We start from the raw sequence: 16,440 nt of genomic DNA, 5'->3' as shown, positions 1-16,440 counted from the left end.
ATTTCATCAACATCCTTAATTGGTATTTATTTAAAAGTTACAGATAGTGATGGCTTTGTTAAACTACCAAATGAAATAACTCCTTGTGAAATTGAATGATTTTTCTCTTTTTCCCTTTGGGACCCAAAGCTCTCTACATTAAGAAATTCTTCGAATAACTACATTCATTTCTTGTCAGGTATTTCATCCATGTCAATCTCAATGACATTAGGACTTTTAACGTCCGTGTCATTATGATTAGTAACAGAAGCTCCGTTGGAATAAATTAATGGAACTTTGCCTTTCGAATGTCTTTCAATTTCCAATCCATGGAATTCATGAACATGTCCAAACAAGTGTGCTTTCAATTTTCCCTTTTCATTGAGCTGTATTGCCCGTTTTCGTAAAGCCACATTTCCCCAATGTCTCCTATACTTGTGATTCTTTTTACAATAGTCACAATATTGTTGCGGTTCAGAGCCACCAGCCAAATCCATGACTCCAAACGGAGGTAAATGTGTCACTAAAATATCAACATCTTCTGGAATTTCTTTCCACTTTTGATCGATCAATGAATGACTCATACTGAATCCCATATTTCGGCTTGTAGTCCATGGCGTTCCATAAATTTTGAGTAAATGTTTTCCCTTGTATTTGATAATTACTGCTTGATCTTGAAGATAAATGGCATTTGGTAATATTTTTTGCTGTATAAAATTTGGAGAAATTCCATTAAATCCAATATCATGATTTCCTAAAATTACAATTTTCACCTTGTAAGGTAATTTATCAAGCCACTTATTGAATGAAATTACGCTAGGAGCACATTTAAAATTAGATTCTAATTCTTTCGTCTGGATCTGATCATTCTCGCAATCTTTCCATTCACTCTTATGGGAAATGTCTCCAGAATGTATAAATACATCTCCTTCAGGAAAATTCTTCAAATTTTCATGAAATCGGTGGCTATCACTCATGTGTACAATTTTTAATAAATGTTTTGGATCGTTCTCCATCAATGGTAAATGCTCAATCTCAATGATCTTTATCTTTTCATTATTAATATGATGATGATTATTTGTTTCGGAATTCATTCTCTCATCGGAAGTGATTGCACCAGTGGCTGTTTTTTCATGATTCTTATGGTGAAGACATCCTGTTGGAAGTTTTTCTTCGGTTGGCTCTTCTTCCTCCTTTCTCTTCTTCTTCTTGGATGATGACGATGAAATAACGTTCCAAAAAGGCATTTTTTTGAATCTAAACTTTCGTCCAAGTTCACCACTTTGAAGTTTGAACGGTTCCTTGATTTCATGCAAGAACATGGAACTTTAAACAGGCTTTTACAAAAAGAATAATTTAAAGCTCTGGGTCCTCCTCATCACCAACACCTTTTTTGTACACTCAAAAAAATGTCCTTCTTAGAAAGTATTCGTCAAGGCAACATTTCTCTCAAACACATTCAAGTCAATCCGATGGATCTCTCTCATCATCGTGCTCTCATGAAACACATTTGCGAAACGGAGCAAGATTATGATCGGCTCTTATCGGAAACAAGTTTTGATCGTTATTACAAGGCGGTTGAAGCCTTTACGTTTCAGTCGGTGAGTGTTGAGTTGAGCTCGGAAGAGGCTCAAGCCTTGTTGGACGAACATGAGGACTTTGTGAGCAAGTTTCAACAAGATTTGAGTGTTCAGGAAATGATGAAATCGTTGGAGAAGGATATTTATATGGAATATGAGGAATGGAAGAGTGAACGTGTTGATCATGATCAAAATCAGACAATTCTCGTGAAACGAAGAAAAGTTCTTCATCGTATTTGTGAGAAAATTGATCAAACAGTGAAGAAGCTCACGAATTATGAAAATGGATTTTTCTGTCGTTTGGCAACCATGTCACCAAAAGATGCAGCCACCAGTCGTATTGGATTTGTACAGAGAGTGTATGAGCACTATAAGGAAATTTGTGAGATGGAAAAGGAAATGCATATTGATTTCGTAACGGAAAGTAATAGAAAATTGTATGCTCTTTATAGAGCTAGTACATCGATTCTTCGATTGAAATGTGGAAAAGATGCAGTTCAGTTGTTGATTGAATCGGAGAGAGCTCGACAAGAATTGGTGAAAATTGCAAATGGGCAATACAATCACAGTACAAAAACCAATGAAATTATTTTAAGAGAGGTGAGTATTTCCAATCTCTTGTCATGACTTTTGACACCTGAACGAATGGTAATTGATGTTCAACAATAGTTCAATGATTTCGATGTTGCTATGGAGTTTAGATCGTTCATATTCAATAGAAAGCTTACTGGTATAACACAATACAATCCTTATGTATATTTTCCTCATATTGAAAAGAATAAGAAAGAGATTAGTGAGCAGATTTCAAAATTCTTGTATAAACAAGTGATTGACAATTCTGTGATTGATATTCCAAATTTTATTGTTGACCTTGTAATAACCATTGATGGAAAAGTGAAAATTGTTGAAATTAATCCTCTTGCAGAGTTTGCAGGAACTTGTTTATTCACGTGGGAGAATGATAGACACATAATCACAGGAGATGGAAATCATGTGGAATTTCGAGTGGTCACCAAAGTGAATGAAATTGCAGAAAAAGAAATGTCTTCAGATTGGAAGAATGCATTTGCCAAACTTGAAAAGATTTATTTGACCAAATGATGGATATGTTGATTCTGTACTGCATCATGGAGATCGCTATTTATTCTGAAACGAAATTATTAATAAATTAAAACTCTAAACGTTCAATGAAGGACAGTCGATCACTGTATTCTTGGTCAAATTATTACTATTATTTAATTTCAAAATCTCAAGCTACTGAACATGTCTAACGTCTCCTCTCGAGTTGTAAATCACACAATCTTCAGCCACAATCTCTCTCTTGATGGTAACTGCCTCTAACTTGAGAGATGAATTGAGAGAAACAGTCTTTGGATCAATCACAACCCCACTCAGTGACATGTTCAATAATTTGTACTGCAGTCGAACCAGAGAATTCTTATTCACAAAAAATGGATCGGAAACATCCTTCAATATGGTATCTGATTGATTAAAAGTCAGAGTTCCAGAAAGTGACAACTCTTTTGTTTTCCACTTGTTACCAATGGTCCATACTAAATTATTTTTTCCTTTTCCTTTTGTTAATTGTCCTTGCACTGCTTGATAGGAAATATCAGTCACTTCTGTTCTGTTGGGAAATGGAATAATTACATTACAGTACTCAAATTGACAATCAACTGAATCAATACCAAGTTGTAGTAAAAATTCAACCTTATTGTCAGCCAATTCTCTCATTTGATAATATCCTCTCACAGGTGGTTTGCTCACATTTTCAATATTGTATTTACACAAAACAAATGCACCAGAGGGAGGAGAAAATGACAAGCTTGCAAATTCACATCCCGTGTTAGACATCTCATCTGGATGATCTCGGCAGCAATAATGCACTGAAAAATGTCTCGTATTACGTAGTTCGCTCAAGCTCACAGTCACATCTGAAAATCCATCAATTTCTGCACTACACAGAACCGATCCAAAACATGAAATTTCATCTGGAATGTCCTTCTTATCAAATTGAGCACTTAAAATATTTTCACGAATAATGAAATGAATGCGTTGTTGATCGAATTTCAGAGAATGAGCTTTCCATGAGGGTCTTCTCAAAAATGCCAACTCTGGATCATCCATTGGAAATGGTTTTGTGAGTAAGAGATGAACATTGGATGGTGCTGAATCCAAAGGCCTTCCAAATGGAGCACACTGACTAATGTACATGTTCATATAATTGGTTACTTCAGAAGACTTTTGATGCTTCTGGTTGGCCAAGAAAAAGTTTGATGAAAGATCCTGCAAGAAGCTAAACGCACCAGATATGGATGGATATTCCAGAGTATTTTCCAGTTTTGAAAATTCAATAAATGAATCATGTACTGAGGAATTTGGAACTATCAGTGGGAGTGCAACAAAGGTGACACCTCCCACTACAATAGAAACGAATGGGAAAATATAAGGAGGAGTCGGAATGCTTCCTTTCTTGTCACTCTCTGAAATTTGACTTCCCGAACCAGGCAATAAATTGTTAAGACTGGGAGAATTATTATTTGATTTTGTAGAAAAACCTCGAGCAGATGAACTATGTTTTTTGCCATTGGGTGATTTTAACCCTTTTTTGGTGGGTGACTTTATCCTGTCGGCGGATTGATACTTGACACTGAGAGAGCTATGACCTCCTTGTGTATTCGCACTGGTAGATACTTCTATAGGTAGTAAAATTGAAAGATCTTCATCCTCTGCTGAAATAGAATCTGCTCCCATTGATGACAATAACATTAATTGTTCTTCCAAATGATACTTTTCAACAAATTTTGTGTTCATTGAAAATATTGCATAATTCTCTTCCAATAATTTCATGAATACTCTCCACGAGGATTCATTATTTTCCCTTTCTGTTGTTTCCAAAATTGACGATTGAATTTTTGGTTGTTGTGTGGAATTTTTAAATAATTGTGCATGCATCGATAATCCGCCCGTGGAAGCAGCAAGTGTTTCGTATTGTTTTCTCGCTAGTCTGAAATATTCCACTAAAAATCCATCATCAAAATCGGAAATAGAGGCTGATAACGGTAAAGAATGAAATGACTTGCCAGTTGTGTGTGGTTGCAGTTGTTGTGTCGAGAAAACAATTGATTCTATTCAACAATAATATTATCATTGTATAGATAAATCCATTTGCAACCATAGAATAAGAATACCTACTACTCTCATCCATTCCGATCTGATGTTGTGCTCGGATCAATTCCAAGGCTCTCTTTTCTACCGTTGTAAATCTTCTTGAAAATAACACCTTCTGTCGTTGTTCATCCAAGATCCAAACTCCCCGAAGAGAGAGTGCTGAATTTAATAATGCGTCCATCGGAGAAGCATATTGAACCGAAGGTTGAGAAAGTCCTGAATTGAGATTTTCATTCATTTTTTTTTGTAATCTATCAAACTCATGCCACTCGCTGAGCATCTTTATAATAATTTCAAAAGATGGAATAATAAATGTCAGTATATGTATTGAAATTATGGTTGTTGCTTGTGTTGTATCGAAGAGGAAGATGTGAACATTACTATTTAATTTTAATATTTATTTTTTATTCCAAAAAAAATGCCATTAAAAGAAAGTCCTTCTGCTCCCACTTCCAAGAAGAAGAAAACGGCCAAAGCTTTAGGCCTGAAGAGATCGGAACTCGAAGAATTATCGGAACTTCAATTAATTATGGCTTGTTCGGGTCATAGACCTTCTTCTGAAAAAAAGTACTACAACGACCACTACTCAATTGAAAAAGAGAAAAATCAATACAAATAATAATAAGAATAACATTGCAAAAACAGACTTCAACGTTGATGAACATAATACTGGTTTGAATTCAGAGAGATTGAACTCTCCGTCATTGGATTCTTTGAGTGAAAATACTGTGTCATCATCGTCACCCAAAACAACGAGATCATTTAAATCACCTTCAAGAAGAAGAACCTCTCCGAAAAGTGATTTGACCTCTACCGTTGCTTCATCATCATGTGAAGACGCCTCACAGCATTCAAGAATTAAAGAAGTTACACAACAGTCTTCGACGACATCCGAATTGAATAGGCACACTATTCACGATGAGCAGCAGCAGCAACAAATTGAGACAAACCAAGACGTCTCTTCAAATTTAGATAGTATTGTCAGCTATTTAGAAGAGGGAGAGTCATTTCAATTTTCAGACACTCACATTGCATTACTCAAAATTCGACAAGAAATTGACACTGCCATTCTCAGTTGCAAGCACAAGATGAAATTCTTTTTTCCTCCCATTATTCTTAAACATTTTCTGTTTCATGAGGACATAATTCCCAATCAAACTCCAACACAAATAGAAAAAACTCTAAATGAAATGATTGAAAGTCATGAAATTAGAAGATTCTATATAGATCGAAAAATGTATAAGGATATTTTCGGATATGTATTTACAGAGGATTATATCTCAACCATCAAGAAACAACATGAAAATTATTTAACACAGTTAGAACAACAATATGAAAACTCACAAGAGGATGATTCTCGAATTATTTCAGGTATACCTTATTTCATGTATAAAAATCAAGAAGAATCGAGAAGGAAGATGAGTGAAACAATGAAAAAACAACTGGCACAAGTGATTTCTAACTTTTGTGCAAATGTTCTCCCCAATGTGACGGAACCATTTATTGAAAAATCCGAATTGGTTGATTTTCTATTTCCAGACGAAACTGAAGAGAAGCAAAATTCAAAACACGATGAAGTCATTACCTTACTCATGACAATAGGTGCATTAACTATCAAAGATATAGACTCCTTCTACTTTGCCATTCCTAATCTTTCACAATTCATGTTCTACATTGACAATGGAAGAAAAGAAATTCTCTCCATATTGAAAAGAAAACAATTCAAGGAAATTATGGTTCACTCTCTCCTTCAAAGACCTCTCAAGAATACAATATTCAATCCCATGTTTCATATTCGAGACATGATTGGCGATGGTGATGTCTCTGTGATTGATATCAATGGCCAGAAAATGATTCGAATAAGATGAGAGTTTTTCGCATGCCAATCACACGGCAGTAAAGAATACATCTGCACTTCAAAGAAGCATAGGAATCGATATCATCCCCATGCACATTCAAGTATTCCAAATGATGATTATCGACAGTCCAAATATGTATGTTTTGTAGAAGATATTGAAGGTTATTTATTTGGTTTAAAGAATTCTCTTAATAATAACAAACCACCAATCACTGCACTTGCACCAACAGCAACGTGGAACATAGATTGAATTTGAATAAAAGTTTTATTCAAAAAGCAGTCAAACGTTCTGTTCGGAGAACCCTCCATCAATTTTCGCTGGCCTACAACGACGTGTAATATGAGCAAGTTGTCTTCCTTAATGAGAATGAAGTTTAAACCTCTTACAGAAATCAATGAGGATTATAAGTGCAATACAATTCTGCATTCATCCTCATGATTGACGACGAATGATGAAACAACCAAGCCGTCTGTACTCGATTTGTATCATGATTCATTTTGAAATCAGCACCAATATGAGCTTGGAGCCTTTGCAACAATCCTCCAGCTACATTTTCATTTCAAATTCATGTATGGAGTTTCTGGATATAGCTATTCCAATAAGATTTGTCTGGATTTGAAATGATTGGAATACAATTTGATTAATTTATCGCTTTGCATTACAGCTGAAATCCTTTGTCACAAAGAACCGCAAACCTATTGAAATAAAATATTCATTTATTACTTTCTCAATCCAAACCAACCTCCACCTTGTGAGGGAGCTTTTTCTTCACTAGCGGGTTGAGTAGCAGTTTGAGGAGATCGTTCCTTTCTTCTCTTTTCCAACATGTTAATAAAATCACGAGCAATTTCTGGAGCAAATTTCTCCTTGTTGCCATACTCTTGCAAAATGGTCCTCACATCAATTCTGCCAGCTTTTGTTGCAACCATTTCCAAGAATGGAATCAAATCAACAAGAGTTCTATCTTGAGTATCACCCTTCCAAGGTGTTATTTTAAGGGTATTTTCTGGTTGTTTGCTGTAGGCGTCTGGACGGTGTTCAATCATGATAATTTTTTCCAAAGGTCTGTTCAAAAGTGAAATATCTTTGATATTTCTTGTTCCTTCTGTGACAGTGGCATCCTTGAAAAGCTTGTGAGCCACTTGATATTGATCAATTTTTTCTAACATTTGAGCAAGAGATGGTGACATGTAATTGTCAGAGAAAAATACAATCTCAAAATGTTTGGAAAGAGCTTGTAAAAATTGATCCACTCCAGGACGTTTTTGAGTTTTCCAACCAGTACGTGAATTATACGAGGAATAAATGAGGAAATTTTCGACTGGTACAACAAGTACTGGCTTAATTGGTTGACCTTGAGGAATATCTGGCAGCAATCTGGAGACTTGTGGTTTTTTCAAAGGAGAAATAAGTTCCTCAAATCTTTCTTGCATATTTTTCAAGCTGAACCCTTTCTCTGCAAAAGCACTGAAGAGGTTATACAGAGCTATCAAAGTAACGACTGGTAATGTATATTTCATACCATAATAATGCCAATTTGGCTTGGTGCGAACCTTTTCTTTTGCTTGAGAGTCTCCCATATCCTCATAATCAGCTGTTTTCTTCTTTTTTTCGTCAGTCTTTGATTTTGACTTGTCGGATTTATCACTTGATGTTTTCTCCTCTGTTGATTGTTCAGATGTATTTTCAGTTTTGTTTGTTTCCTCCTCTTGTTGTGGAGGTGGTTGAGGATTGTTCTTTCTCTCCTCGGCTTTCATTCTTTTAATCCTCTCAGCCTTTTCTCTCAAACTTTCTGCGGATTCTTCACTAGGTGGTTTAGGAGAAGAAACACGCAAAAGATTTTGGAAAGTAGTTGAGAAGGCTCTCTTGGTGTTGTTGTGTTCTGTTGAATGTATAAGACTGCAGTGAGAGAAAGAAGAATGATGACTGAAAATTGAGAGGAACAAGTCTGTTGTGGTGCCATGAATCGATGAAGAGAGGAAGAATAGGAATTTGATGATGTGGTGTGCCGTGATTAATATGAGAAGCAAAAATAGTGAATAATATATAGATAATCATTACCAATGATGAATAAATGTTGATTCAGAGAGAAAGAGAATAGGAAATAAAGTTCATTCATTAATTTGAAGAAAGTAGTATTTCCATCATCATGTACAGTCAATCCGAATTGAAAATATTATAGAACAAGCAAAATCAAATGGTGGTTGATGAAATGGATTGGAATTCAACATGAACTGGTCGGTGTAAAATATAGCACTTACTCTTTTCCTTCTGGCTAAGACTGGACTTTTTTCCAGCTCGAAGCAAGATTGGCAACCAATGCTTCAACATGATGATGATTAGAAAAATTCAATAATAATATTTTTTTCGTTCGAACAAAAAACAAAATTTTCATTCCAATCAAAATTCATTCCAGTGCTGTTTTGTGTGCTCGTTGTCATTGACTAATTGACGATGGTCGATGATGTGATGATGAATATGACTTCCTGGTAAATGTGAGATGACAAATAATCTTAGAGGATTTTCTTCTTTTTATTGTCAAGCTCGGCTTCCTCTTCGACGTCTTCCCAATCATCATCGTCACTATCGACACCAGCTGGTGCCGCCACTTCATGGTTTGCCAAAATTTTCAATTCACCATCATGCTCCTCTCGTTCAGTTCGATCTCTGATGAGAACGGCCCTTCTCATTTCTTCAATATTGTAAACCCAACCATCCGAATTCATGCATAATTTATCATCGAGATTTATATCATTCATCATGGAATTGAGGTTTTCATTTTCCTGATTGTCGAGGGGTACATTTTCTGCCGCTTCAGAGAAGGCTCTATACATGTCCCGATAGACTTGATCGAGTTGTTGCTTTTCAGACATTGACGAGGAAGAAGGTGTTGCCGATGATGCTACCACTGTGATGATCATTTCACACACATCATTATCTAAATCCTCCTCTTCTTCCGCAACGGAAGATTTTCCTTGTCCACTCTCAATGGTTGATAATTGACAATACATGCACAGGGTTGGAGATTGTTGAACACCATGCATCAAAATATCTCTGAAATGAATTTTGTAACCAGTCATCCCACTACTGTTGGATTTGAGCAAAAGCAAGTGTTCCGATGACACAAAAAGCTTAACATTTTCAATTTGTTGCTGTTGTTCATGTTGTTGCTCCTCTGTGTTCGCATCGTCATCATTCGCCTCGACTACATTCGTGGCATTGAGTACAAATTTTACATTCACCTTATGAGGACATGAGTAGATCAAAGACGGCGAATTATTTTGTACCGAGGAGGATTGATTTTCCTCGTACTTTACTTGGGGATTGAGAGGAAAAAAGATGGAATCTATGGCTTCCTTCGTTCTGGTCTGGCTATCTAATTGAGAAGTTTCTTCATCACAATCCATGAACACTTTTCGGAAATCATCCGAAGAATGGCACTCCGAAATTTTAATTTGTTGAACCGTAAGCGGAAGAAGGAGTGACATTTTTTTTGCTATCGCTCAATGCAGTTTGCCCTTTAACGCGAAATTATATGCGTGGCCAAACAATAGCAAAAAAGCAGCCAACCTCTTGCCGACAAAAAAGCGCCTCAATAACAACAACAACAACCTTTGTTGCTACAACAGTACCGTAGTTTTAGTAGCAAACGCACGCGTGAAAGCCTTACATACATAACCTTCCGCCTATTTTCATTTCTTGGTTGCTAAATTCCTTCTCTTTCTTTGAGTATATAACAATTCCTGCCATGACGTTATTAAGAAGAATATTGATATTTATTTTCCTTGCTTATACTCTACTCTCGTGCACGTCCATTAAGGCTCAGCTATCTTTTACATTCAATCAAACGTTATATGACAAGAAATGGAACGATGAGCCCGAAATTGTGTTTGGTCAGTCTACGGCCCTGACAGGACAAACACGAGAGTAAGTAGTACAGCCTAAATGATGAATATCACGCACTATAATACCACTCTACGATATCACGACATATACTTCAATTCATGGTAATAATAATAATGAATATCTATATATTTGAATCTAATCTATCCAACTTAAATTCTTGAATATTGTTGTTCTTGGAAAAACTACAATTTCATTGATTTCATTTGTTGGTTTTCTTTGGTCATGCCAAATTCTCTCCTTATTAAATTCATCATGATGATCCCAATGCTACTCTCTACCGACATATCGAATAATGAATGAAATTCAAACCATGAATTACAATACATCCGTTGCGTTGGTTATGACCGTTGTCCATCTAGACTTGGATATCCACTTATGGTAGGAGCCCAGGCTGCCTTTAAGGAAATTAACGAATTGGGAGGTGTATGGGGAGGAAAAAAACTACGCCTCTACTCCTTAGACGACGGATATGAACCTGCTCGCTGCATCAATAACACTCTCAATTTACTGAATAATCAGTCCATATTCGGATTCTTGGGATTTATGGGTAAGTAGATTTTGAATTTCAATTCATACGACTTGATCGATTTAAATATGAACCTTAATGTCACTCAATTTTCATTTCTAATCTGTCATGTGACAATATTAAAATCAACTCATTTTGTGAATAACTCATTTGGATGAACTGTTTCGAAATGCTACTACAAATCATCCATTTAAAACAACAGGAACTGGAACAAGTCAAGCCATTCTCAATCTGCTCATAGAATCAAAAATACCATATATCGGCGCCCTAACTGGAGGATTGTTTCTGCGTGTGCCCTTCTATCCGAATCTTATCAACGTAAGAGCCAGCTATCAAGATGAAACAGCTGCAATGGTGGAATACTTGGTCAACATTAAAATGTTGCGCAGGATTTCAATCTTCTATCAGAATGATGCCTTTGGAGTGTCAGGATTGGGTACGTTTTTGTGTGTTGATTCAAATGATGCAGTGACACTGACAACAATTTTATCTTTCAATATTGATATTAACATTGTTTATATGCTTGATGTTGATATTCTTGAAATGAAACAACACGAATCAACATTTCCTTAACGATTTTTCTGGCATGAATTCTCTTGCATTGCGGCTGACTTGCAACAAAAAAGACGGATCTACTCTTGCTCTGAACGCTCTTGGTATGAGTCTTGTCTCTAAGGGCACCTATGAAAGAAATACAATCGAAGTGACGAATGCACTCAACTCCATCGTTAAAGGTAAACCACAGGCCATTATTTGCATGTCCACCTACAAACCTACTGTTGAATTTATTAATCGAGTCATGGCGAGAACAGACTATGATCCTGACATTTTATTCATGACAGGTTCTTTTATTGGATCCAACATTCTTCCTCACAGAGATCGTGTTGTCGTCACTCAAGTATTTCCAGCTCCCACCAACACGAAATATCCAATCGTTTTGTCATACCAACGAGCAATGAAGGCATACAATCCTTCTTTTGTTCCATCATTGGTTGAATTGGAAGGTTATATGGCTGCAAAGTTAACCATAAATGTACTCACACAACGTGTGTCTGGAGATTTGACTCGATCTCACTTCATTGATTTGCTCTATGAATCAGGAACCTATGTGATGGACAATACGGTGGTTGGACCCTATACAAAATGCTCCACAACAACGAGCTCCTCTCGGAGATCGACTTTTATATTTGAGGAGAACACATCCTCTTCAAACAAGCCCACATTGACAGAAATAACTCCATCTGATTTCACAGCAAAAACAATAGAATCGAGTGAAACCGTCAAAAATTATCATCTTAGGAGTGACTGGACCTCTAGAAGAGTGTTGTCATCTTCCTCCTCATTTTCCTCTTCATGCTCATGCAATCAAGGACTTCGATCAGTATGGAAAACTGTACAAAATGCTGATGCCTCATTCACAGAAATTGGAGATCCCATTGTTTGGGATTTACCTGGCTCTTCAAGCTTTTCTTGTTTTTTTGATCCTACCAAAATTTCTCTTCCCATAGTGTTTGGTCATATTTCGGATGGTAGTGCGTACAACTCGGATTTTATTTCCGGGGTATCTGCTGCGTTCAAAGACAGAAACGATAAGCAAGGAGGTGTGAGGGGAAAGAGGCTAGAGATTTTACCTATTGTCATGAATGACACTTCCACCTCCGTGGAGTCATTACTTAATGCGAGTAGAAAATTTGTTGTCGATCATAATGCTATTGGCCTTGTTGGAAGTAAGATTAACAGCATCTCAACAGCATCTTCATTCTTAGAGCAATTTGCATCACAATTTAGTAGCATGGTGTTGGTTAATCCAGAGACATCTTTCGACTCGCCAAAATTGCGCGAGCATTTTTCCATGAACATTATTCATTTAAAAACATCGATCAGAGAGAGACTTTTATCACTCTTGGATTACAGTATGAACACTTTAGGACTGACCCGCTTTTCATTTATTGGATCTGAAGACACAGATGGAAAGTATGTTCGATCGCAATTTATGAGAATGCTGGAAGAGTATGAACTTTATTTAGATAGTGAAATTATGTTTTCTCCTAATTCAAATACTCTTTCCACCTCTCAAATCAAAGATTACCTAATGGCTGAAAATGCAAATCCTCAAGTTTTTGTAATATCGCTGCCAAACGATGAAATAGAGTTCAATGTTGTACAGAAAATTCTCACCGGTATTTCTTCTATTAAGCTTAGAGAAGAAGTCGTCGTATTTTGTCTGTATTTCAAACATTTGCAATGGGAGTCAAGAATTGCTGATTTACTGAATAGCTCATCATTTTCATCCATTCATTTTTATTTGGTGGAACCATTCCCGTATGTTCACTCCAAGCATTCGTTTATTGACACATACCAATCAATTGCCAACAAATACCTTGCCAATCGCAACGTAAACACCACAGGAGTTGTTGAAGGCTTTTTGGTGGGAAGTTTCATAATCGAAATCCTTGATAACATTTCTCCTCAAACAGAAATTTCTGGCTCAAGTTTTATTGATACGGTGTTTTCCAACTCTGAGTTTATCAAGTACCAAATACCATTTGGTCAATTTTCAACCACCAAAAAGTGCAGCTTGGGAATGAGATCAAATTATATTTTCGAATTTGTGTCAACACGTTTTGTTCCAGTCTCAACTGTAACTTTTGACAAATCTAAATGTGGAGTAGATGTGAATGCATTGAAAGATAGTGTGCAAGCACCAATAATTTTTGGTAAATTGTATCCTGTCGAAAACTCATCTCAGGTGGACGAATTTAAGGCTGGTGTAATGTCCTTCATTCAAGCTCTTAATGATAATGCTGAAATTCCAAGAAAAGTACATCTCTATACTGAATACTATACGAGTGATGCAGATATGATGGAAAAGGCAGCAACTTTAATTGAACGAAACAAGGTTTTTGGTTTTTTGGGCTCAAAGATCTCTGGGAACGCTTCTGGGTTGAGGGACCTAGTGGATTCGCATGATATTCCTCTCATTGGTCCAGTATCAGGTCATCCAGACTTACGGTCACCGTTTTCCAGATTTATTATTAACCTTCGACCATCCATTGTGGAAGAAGTGGTAACTGTTGCTCGTTATGCCCGCTCCTTATTTTTTCAAACTTCAGAGCAGCTGTCATTGACCATTCTCGTGGCAAACCAAGAATACTGGACTTCTGCATCAAAAAGTGTGGAAGAGTTCTTTTTAAAGAGTGCTGAAAATGTGAAGATTTCCACACTTCCTTTGCCAACGCTTACCAAGCGCTCCATCAATAATGACGTTCCGTATTATGGAAATTTTGTGTTTGTTTTAGCCAACAGCAATGATGCATGCTCATTCATAGCACAATTAGCACAACAACCAAGCACTTCGTTGATAGGAATTCCTTCTGAAATTTCATGCCCAACACTGTCCGGTTTAAAAACAAATGTGATAACTGCCTCTTTTTTAGAGCCGTTTTCCTCAGCTTCTTTCACAAACATTATGGCCAAAGAATTTATTCAATACTATTCTCAATACTATCCCCAAATGAATAAGACTATGCTAGCCTATGAAGGTTTTGCTGTTGGTACAATGGTGGGCAACATTTTGAAGTATATGGATAGTGTTAACTTGGAGGTGACCAAGCAGTCTTTTATTTCGACCCTCTTCTACAGATCCGTTTTTGAACTTGGTGTCAATGATTTTGGACCTTATGGAGACACATGTGACTCAAATGGAGGATCAACCTCGTCAGGCGGCAGTTTTACTCGATCCATCTCTTCTTCAACCTCTGCGACATGCTCTTCCACTACTGCATTCTGTAGCTGCAATCAAGGAGCAAAAGAAATTTATCTCAACTTTTTGCAAGATTTCTTTCTTCTAAAGAAAATCCAAAATTATTCACTACGTTTTCAAACTTGTGGAATTACATATATTGTCCCTGGCCTCTCTGCAGGAGCTATTGCTGGCATTGTAATTGGAGGAACTCTCTTTTTTATCATCACTTTGATTATTTGTATTGTGGTTGTAGTGATTGCAAGAAGAGATCCAACTGCCAAATATGCACCTAAATCAGGGAAAATAACTTGTGCATTTACAGACGTCCAAAACAGTACTAAGCTTTGGCAAAACAATGAAAAGGCAATGAGAACTGCTTTAGAAATTCATAATTCTATTATGCGATCCAAACTAATGCAATTTAGAGGTTATGAGGTCAAGACGAATGGTGACTCGTTTTATGTAAGTTTTCAAAGATTTTTGTTCTTCAATAAGGAGTGTTCGAATTTTATTTGTTTTCTTGTTCAAACGTTACCAGGTCGTTTTCAAGGACCCACTCGATGCAGTTATCTGGGCAATGGAAGTTCAACTTGCATTACTGAATGCTAAATGGCCAGGCGACCTTTATCATGAGTGGGATTGTCGTCAAGAATGGGACCCAAAATCTCGAAAAGCCTTCTGGAGTGGCTTACGAGTTCGTATTGGATTACATTACGGAAAGGTATGTACAAGTTGAAGTATCAGTTGAATTTACCTTTGAAATTCTGTTGTGGATGTCATGACGTGGATTTATAAACCGGGAATGGTATTTTTTAATGTACAATAGGGTGATTGTGTTTGGGACAAGGTACGTTTAAATTATTATTTCTGACATTACTCATATTTTGACCGAATTCAAACGATAGACCATGAAACGCTTCGATTACTTTGGAAATGTTGTGAACAAGTCTGCTCGAATTGAAGCATTGGCACATGGCGGTCAAGTGCTAGTGAGCGAGGAATTGTTTTACAAAACTCGGGAGTTGTATTCAAATGTCGAATTTATGAGTGAAACAGCAGACGGGAAAACATACCTGAGTGTTGATGGAGCTCGTCACCATCCATTAAGTGAAACACAAGATACGCCATCCAGTAGCAGTTTCACATCGAGTACCAAAAGTACAAGCAAAGCCAGTAGCTTTAAATCTAAACGTCAAAGAGTTGCCATCGAAAGAACATTCACAGCCCGTGACTTGGGAGTTTATCCACTCAAAGGACTCTCCGAATCGAGTCGAGTCTTTGAAATTAAGTGTGCAGAAATTGAGAGTAGAACCTATCCTCCATTAAGGTAAGTGTGTTCGTCGAAGAAAGTTTTTCTTCAGATCACAAATGAACTCATTCCTTTTCTCACATACAGAGTTGCTTTAGAAGATTTGGATCGTTCAGAATCCTCTGTACAGAGAGAATATCAAGACCTTAAAAAACGACATGAATTAAATCGCCGTTCGAGTCATGGCTCTGTGTCCGAAGCATCAGCCTATGACCCAGGTTTTGATGCCTTGGACGATCAACAACCCTCACCCGAAGAACATCAAGAACACCCCTGAGTCGACTGCCCCTTCTCCTTTTTGAATGCAAAAATAGCCTGCCACAAACTTGTTATTGGAAGCAATAACATTTGGAACCACAACCCAA

The 16,440-nt window shown here is 36.8% G+C and overlaps 7 protein-coding genes across 7 annotated transcripts; 3 read left to right on the top strand and 4 right to left on the bottom strand.

The window, feature by feature from the left end:
- Positions 1 to 164: 164 nt before the first annotated feature.
- Positions 165 to 1,226, bottom strand: FDP41_011207 (uncharacterized protein; the record flags this gene model as incomplete). The annotated part of the gene is made up of 1 exon (XM_044701590.1): positions 165 to 1,226. The coding sequence occupies one exon, from the start codon at positions 1,224 to 1,226 to the stop codon at positions 165 to 167; it is 1,062 nt and encodes a 353-aa protein (XP_044566990.1).
- Positions 1,227 to 1,388: 162 nt separating this feature from the next.
- FDP41_011206 (uncharacterized protein) lies at positions 1,389 to 2,660 on the top strand (the record flags this gene model as incomplete). The annotated part of the gene is made up of 2 exons (XM_044701589.1): positions 1,389 to 2,159; positions 2,229 to 2,660. The coding sequence occupies 2 exons, from the start codon at positions 1,389 to 1,391 to the stop codon at positions 2,658 to 2,660; spliced, it is 1,203 nt and encodes a 400-aa protein (XP_044566989.1).
- Positions 2,661 to 2,813: 153 nt separating this feature from the next.
- Positions 2,814 to 4,968, bottom strand: FDP41_011205 (uncharacterized protein; the record flags this gene model as incomplete). The annotated part of the gene is made up of 2 exons (XM_044701588.1): positions 2,814 to 4,687; positions 4,755 to 4,968. The coding sequence occupies 2 exons, from the start codon at positions 4,966 to 4,968 to the stop codon at positions 2,814 to 2,816; spliced, it is 2,088 nt and encodes a 695-aa protein (XP_044566988.1).
- A 180-nt stretch (positions 4,969 to 5,148) lies between these two features.
- Positions 5,149 to 6,598, top strand: FDP41_011204 (uncharacterized protein; the record flags this gene model as incomplete). Its single annotated transcript, XM_044701587.1, has 2 exons — positions 5,149 to 5,272; positions 5,376 to 6,598. 2 exons carry the CDS (start codon positions 5,149 to 5,151, stop codon positions 6,596 to 6,598), a joined length of 1,347 nt encoding a protein of 448 aa, XP_044566987.1.
- A 710-nt stretch (positions 6,599 to 7,308) lies between these two features.
- On the bottom strand, positions 7,309 to 8,920 carry FDP41_011203 (uncharacterized protein; the record flags this gene model as incomplete). The annotated part of the gene is made up of 2 exons (XM_044701586.1): positions 7,309 to 8,537; positions 8,851 to 8,920. 2 exons carry the CDS (start codon positions 8,918 to 8,920, stop codon positions 7,309 to 7,311), a joined length of 1,299 nt encoding a protein of 432 aa, XP_044566986.1.
- Positions 8,921 to 9,102: 182 nt separating this feature from the next.
- On the bottom strand, positions 9,103 to 10,077 carry FDP41_011202 (uncharacterized protein; the record flags this gene model as incomplete). Its single annotated transcript, XM_044701585.1, has 1 exon — positions 9,103 to 10,077. One exon carries the CDS (start codon positions 10,075 to 10,077, stop codon positions 9,103 to 9,105), a length of 975 nt encoding a protein of 324 aa, XP_044566985.1.
- Positions 10,078 to 10,337: 260 nt separating this feature from the next.
- On the top strand, positions 10,338 to 16,352 carry FDP41_011201 (uncharacterized protein; the record flags this gene model as incomplete). Its single annotated transcript, XM_044701584.1, has 8 exons — positions 10,338 to 10,516; positions 10,855 to 11,042; positions 11,224 to 11,457; positions 11,648 to 15,228; positions 15,305 to 15,487; positions 15,593 to 15,613; positions 15,672 to 16,093; positions 16,163 to 16,352. The coding sequence occupies 8 exons, from the start codon at positions 10,338 to 10,340 to the stop codon at positions 16,350 to 16,352; spliced, it is 4,998 nt and encodes a 1,665-aa protein (XP_044566984.1).
- Positions 16,353 to 16,440: the final 88 nt, after the last annotated feature.

Source organism: Naegleria fowleri (genome assembly GCF_008403515.1).
Source record: "Naegleria fowleri strain ATCC 30894 chromosome Unknown tig9, whole genome shotgun sequence".
Taxonomy (NCBI): Eukaryota; Heterolobosea; class Eutetramitea; order Acrasida; family Naegleriidae; genus Naegleria; species Naegleria fowleri.
Note: the sequence above shows the minus strand (reverse complement) of the source record. Positions and strands in the feature narration are given on the sequence as shown.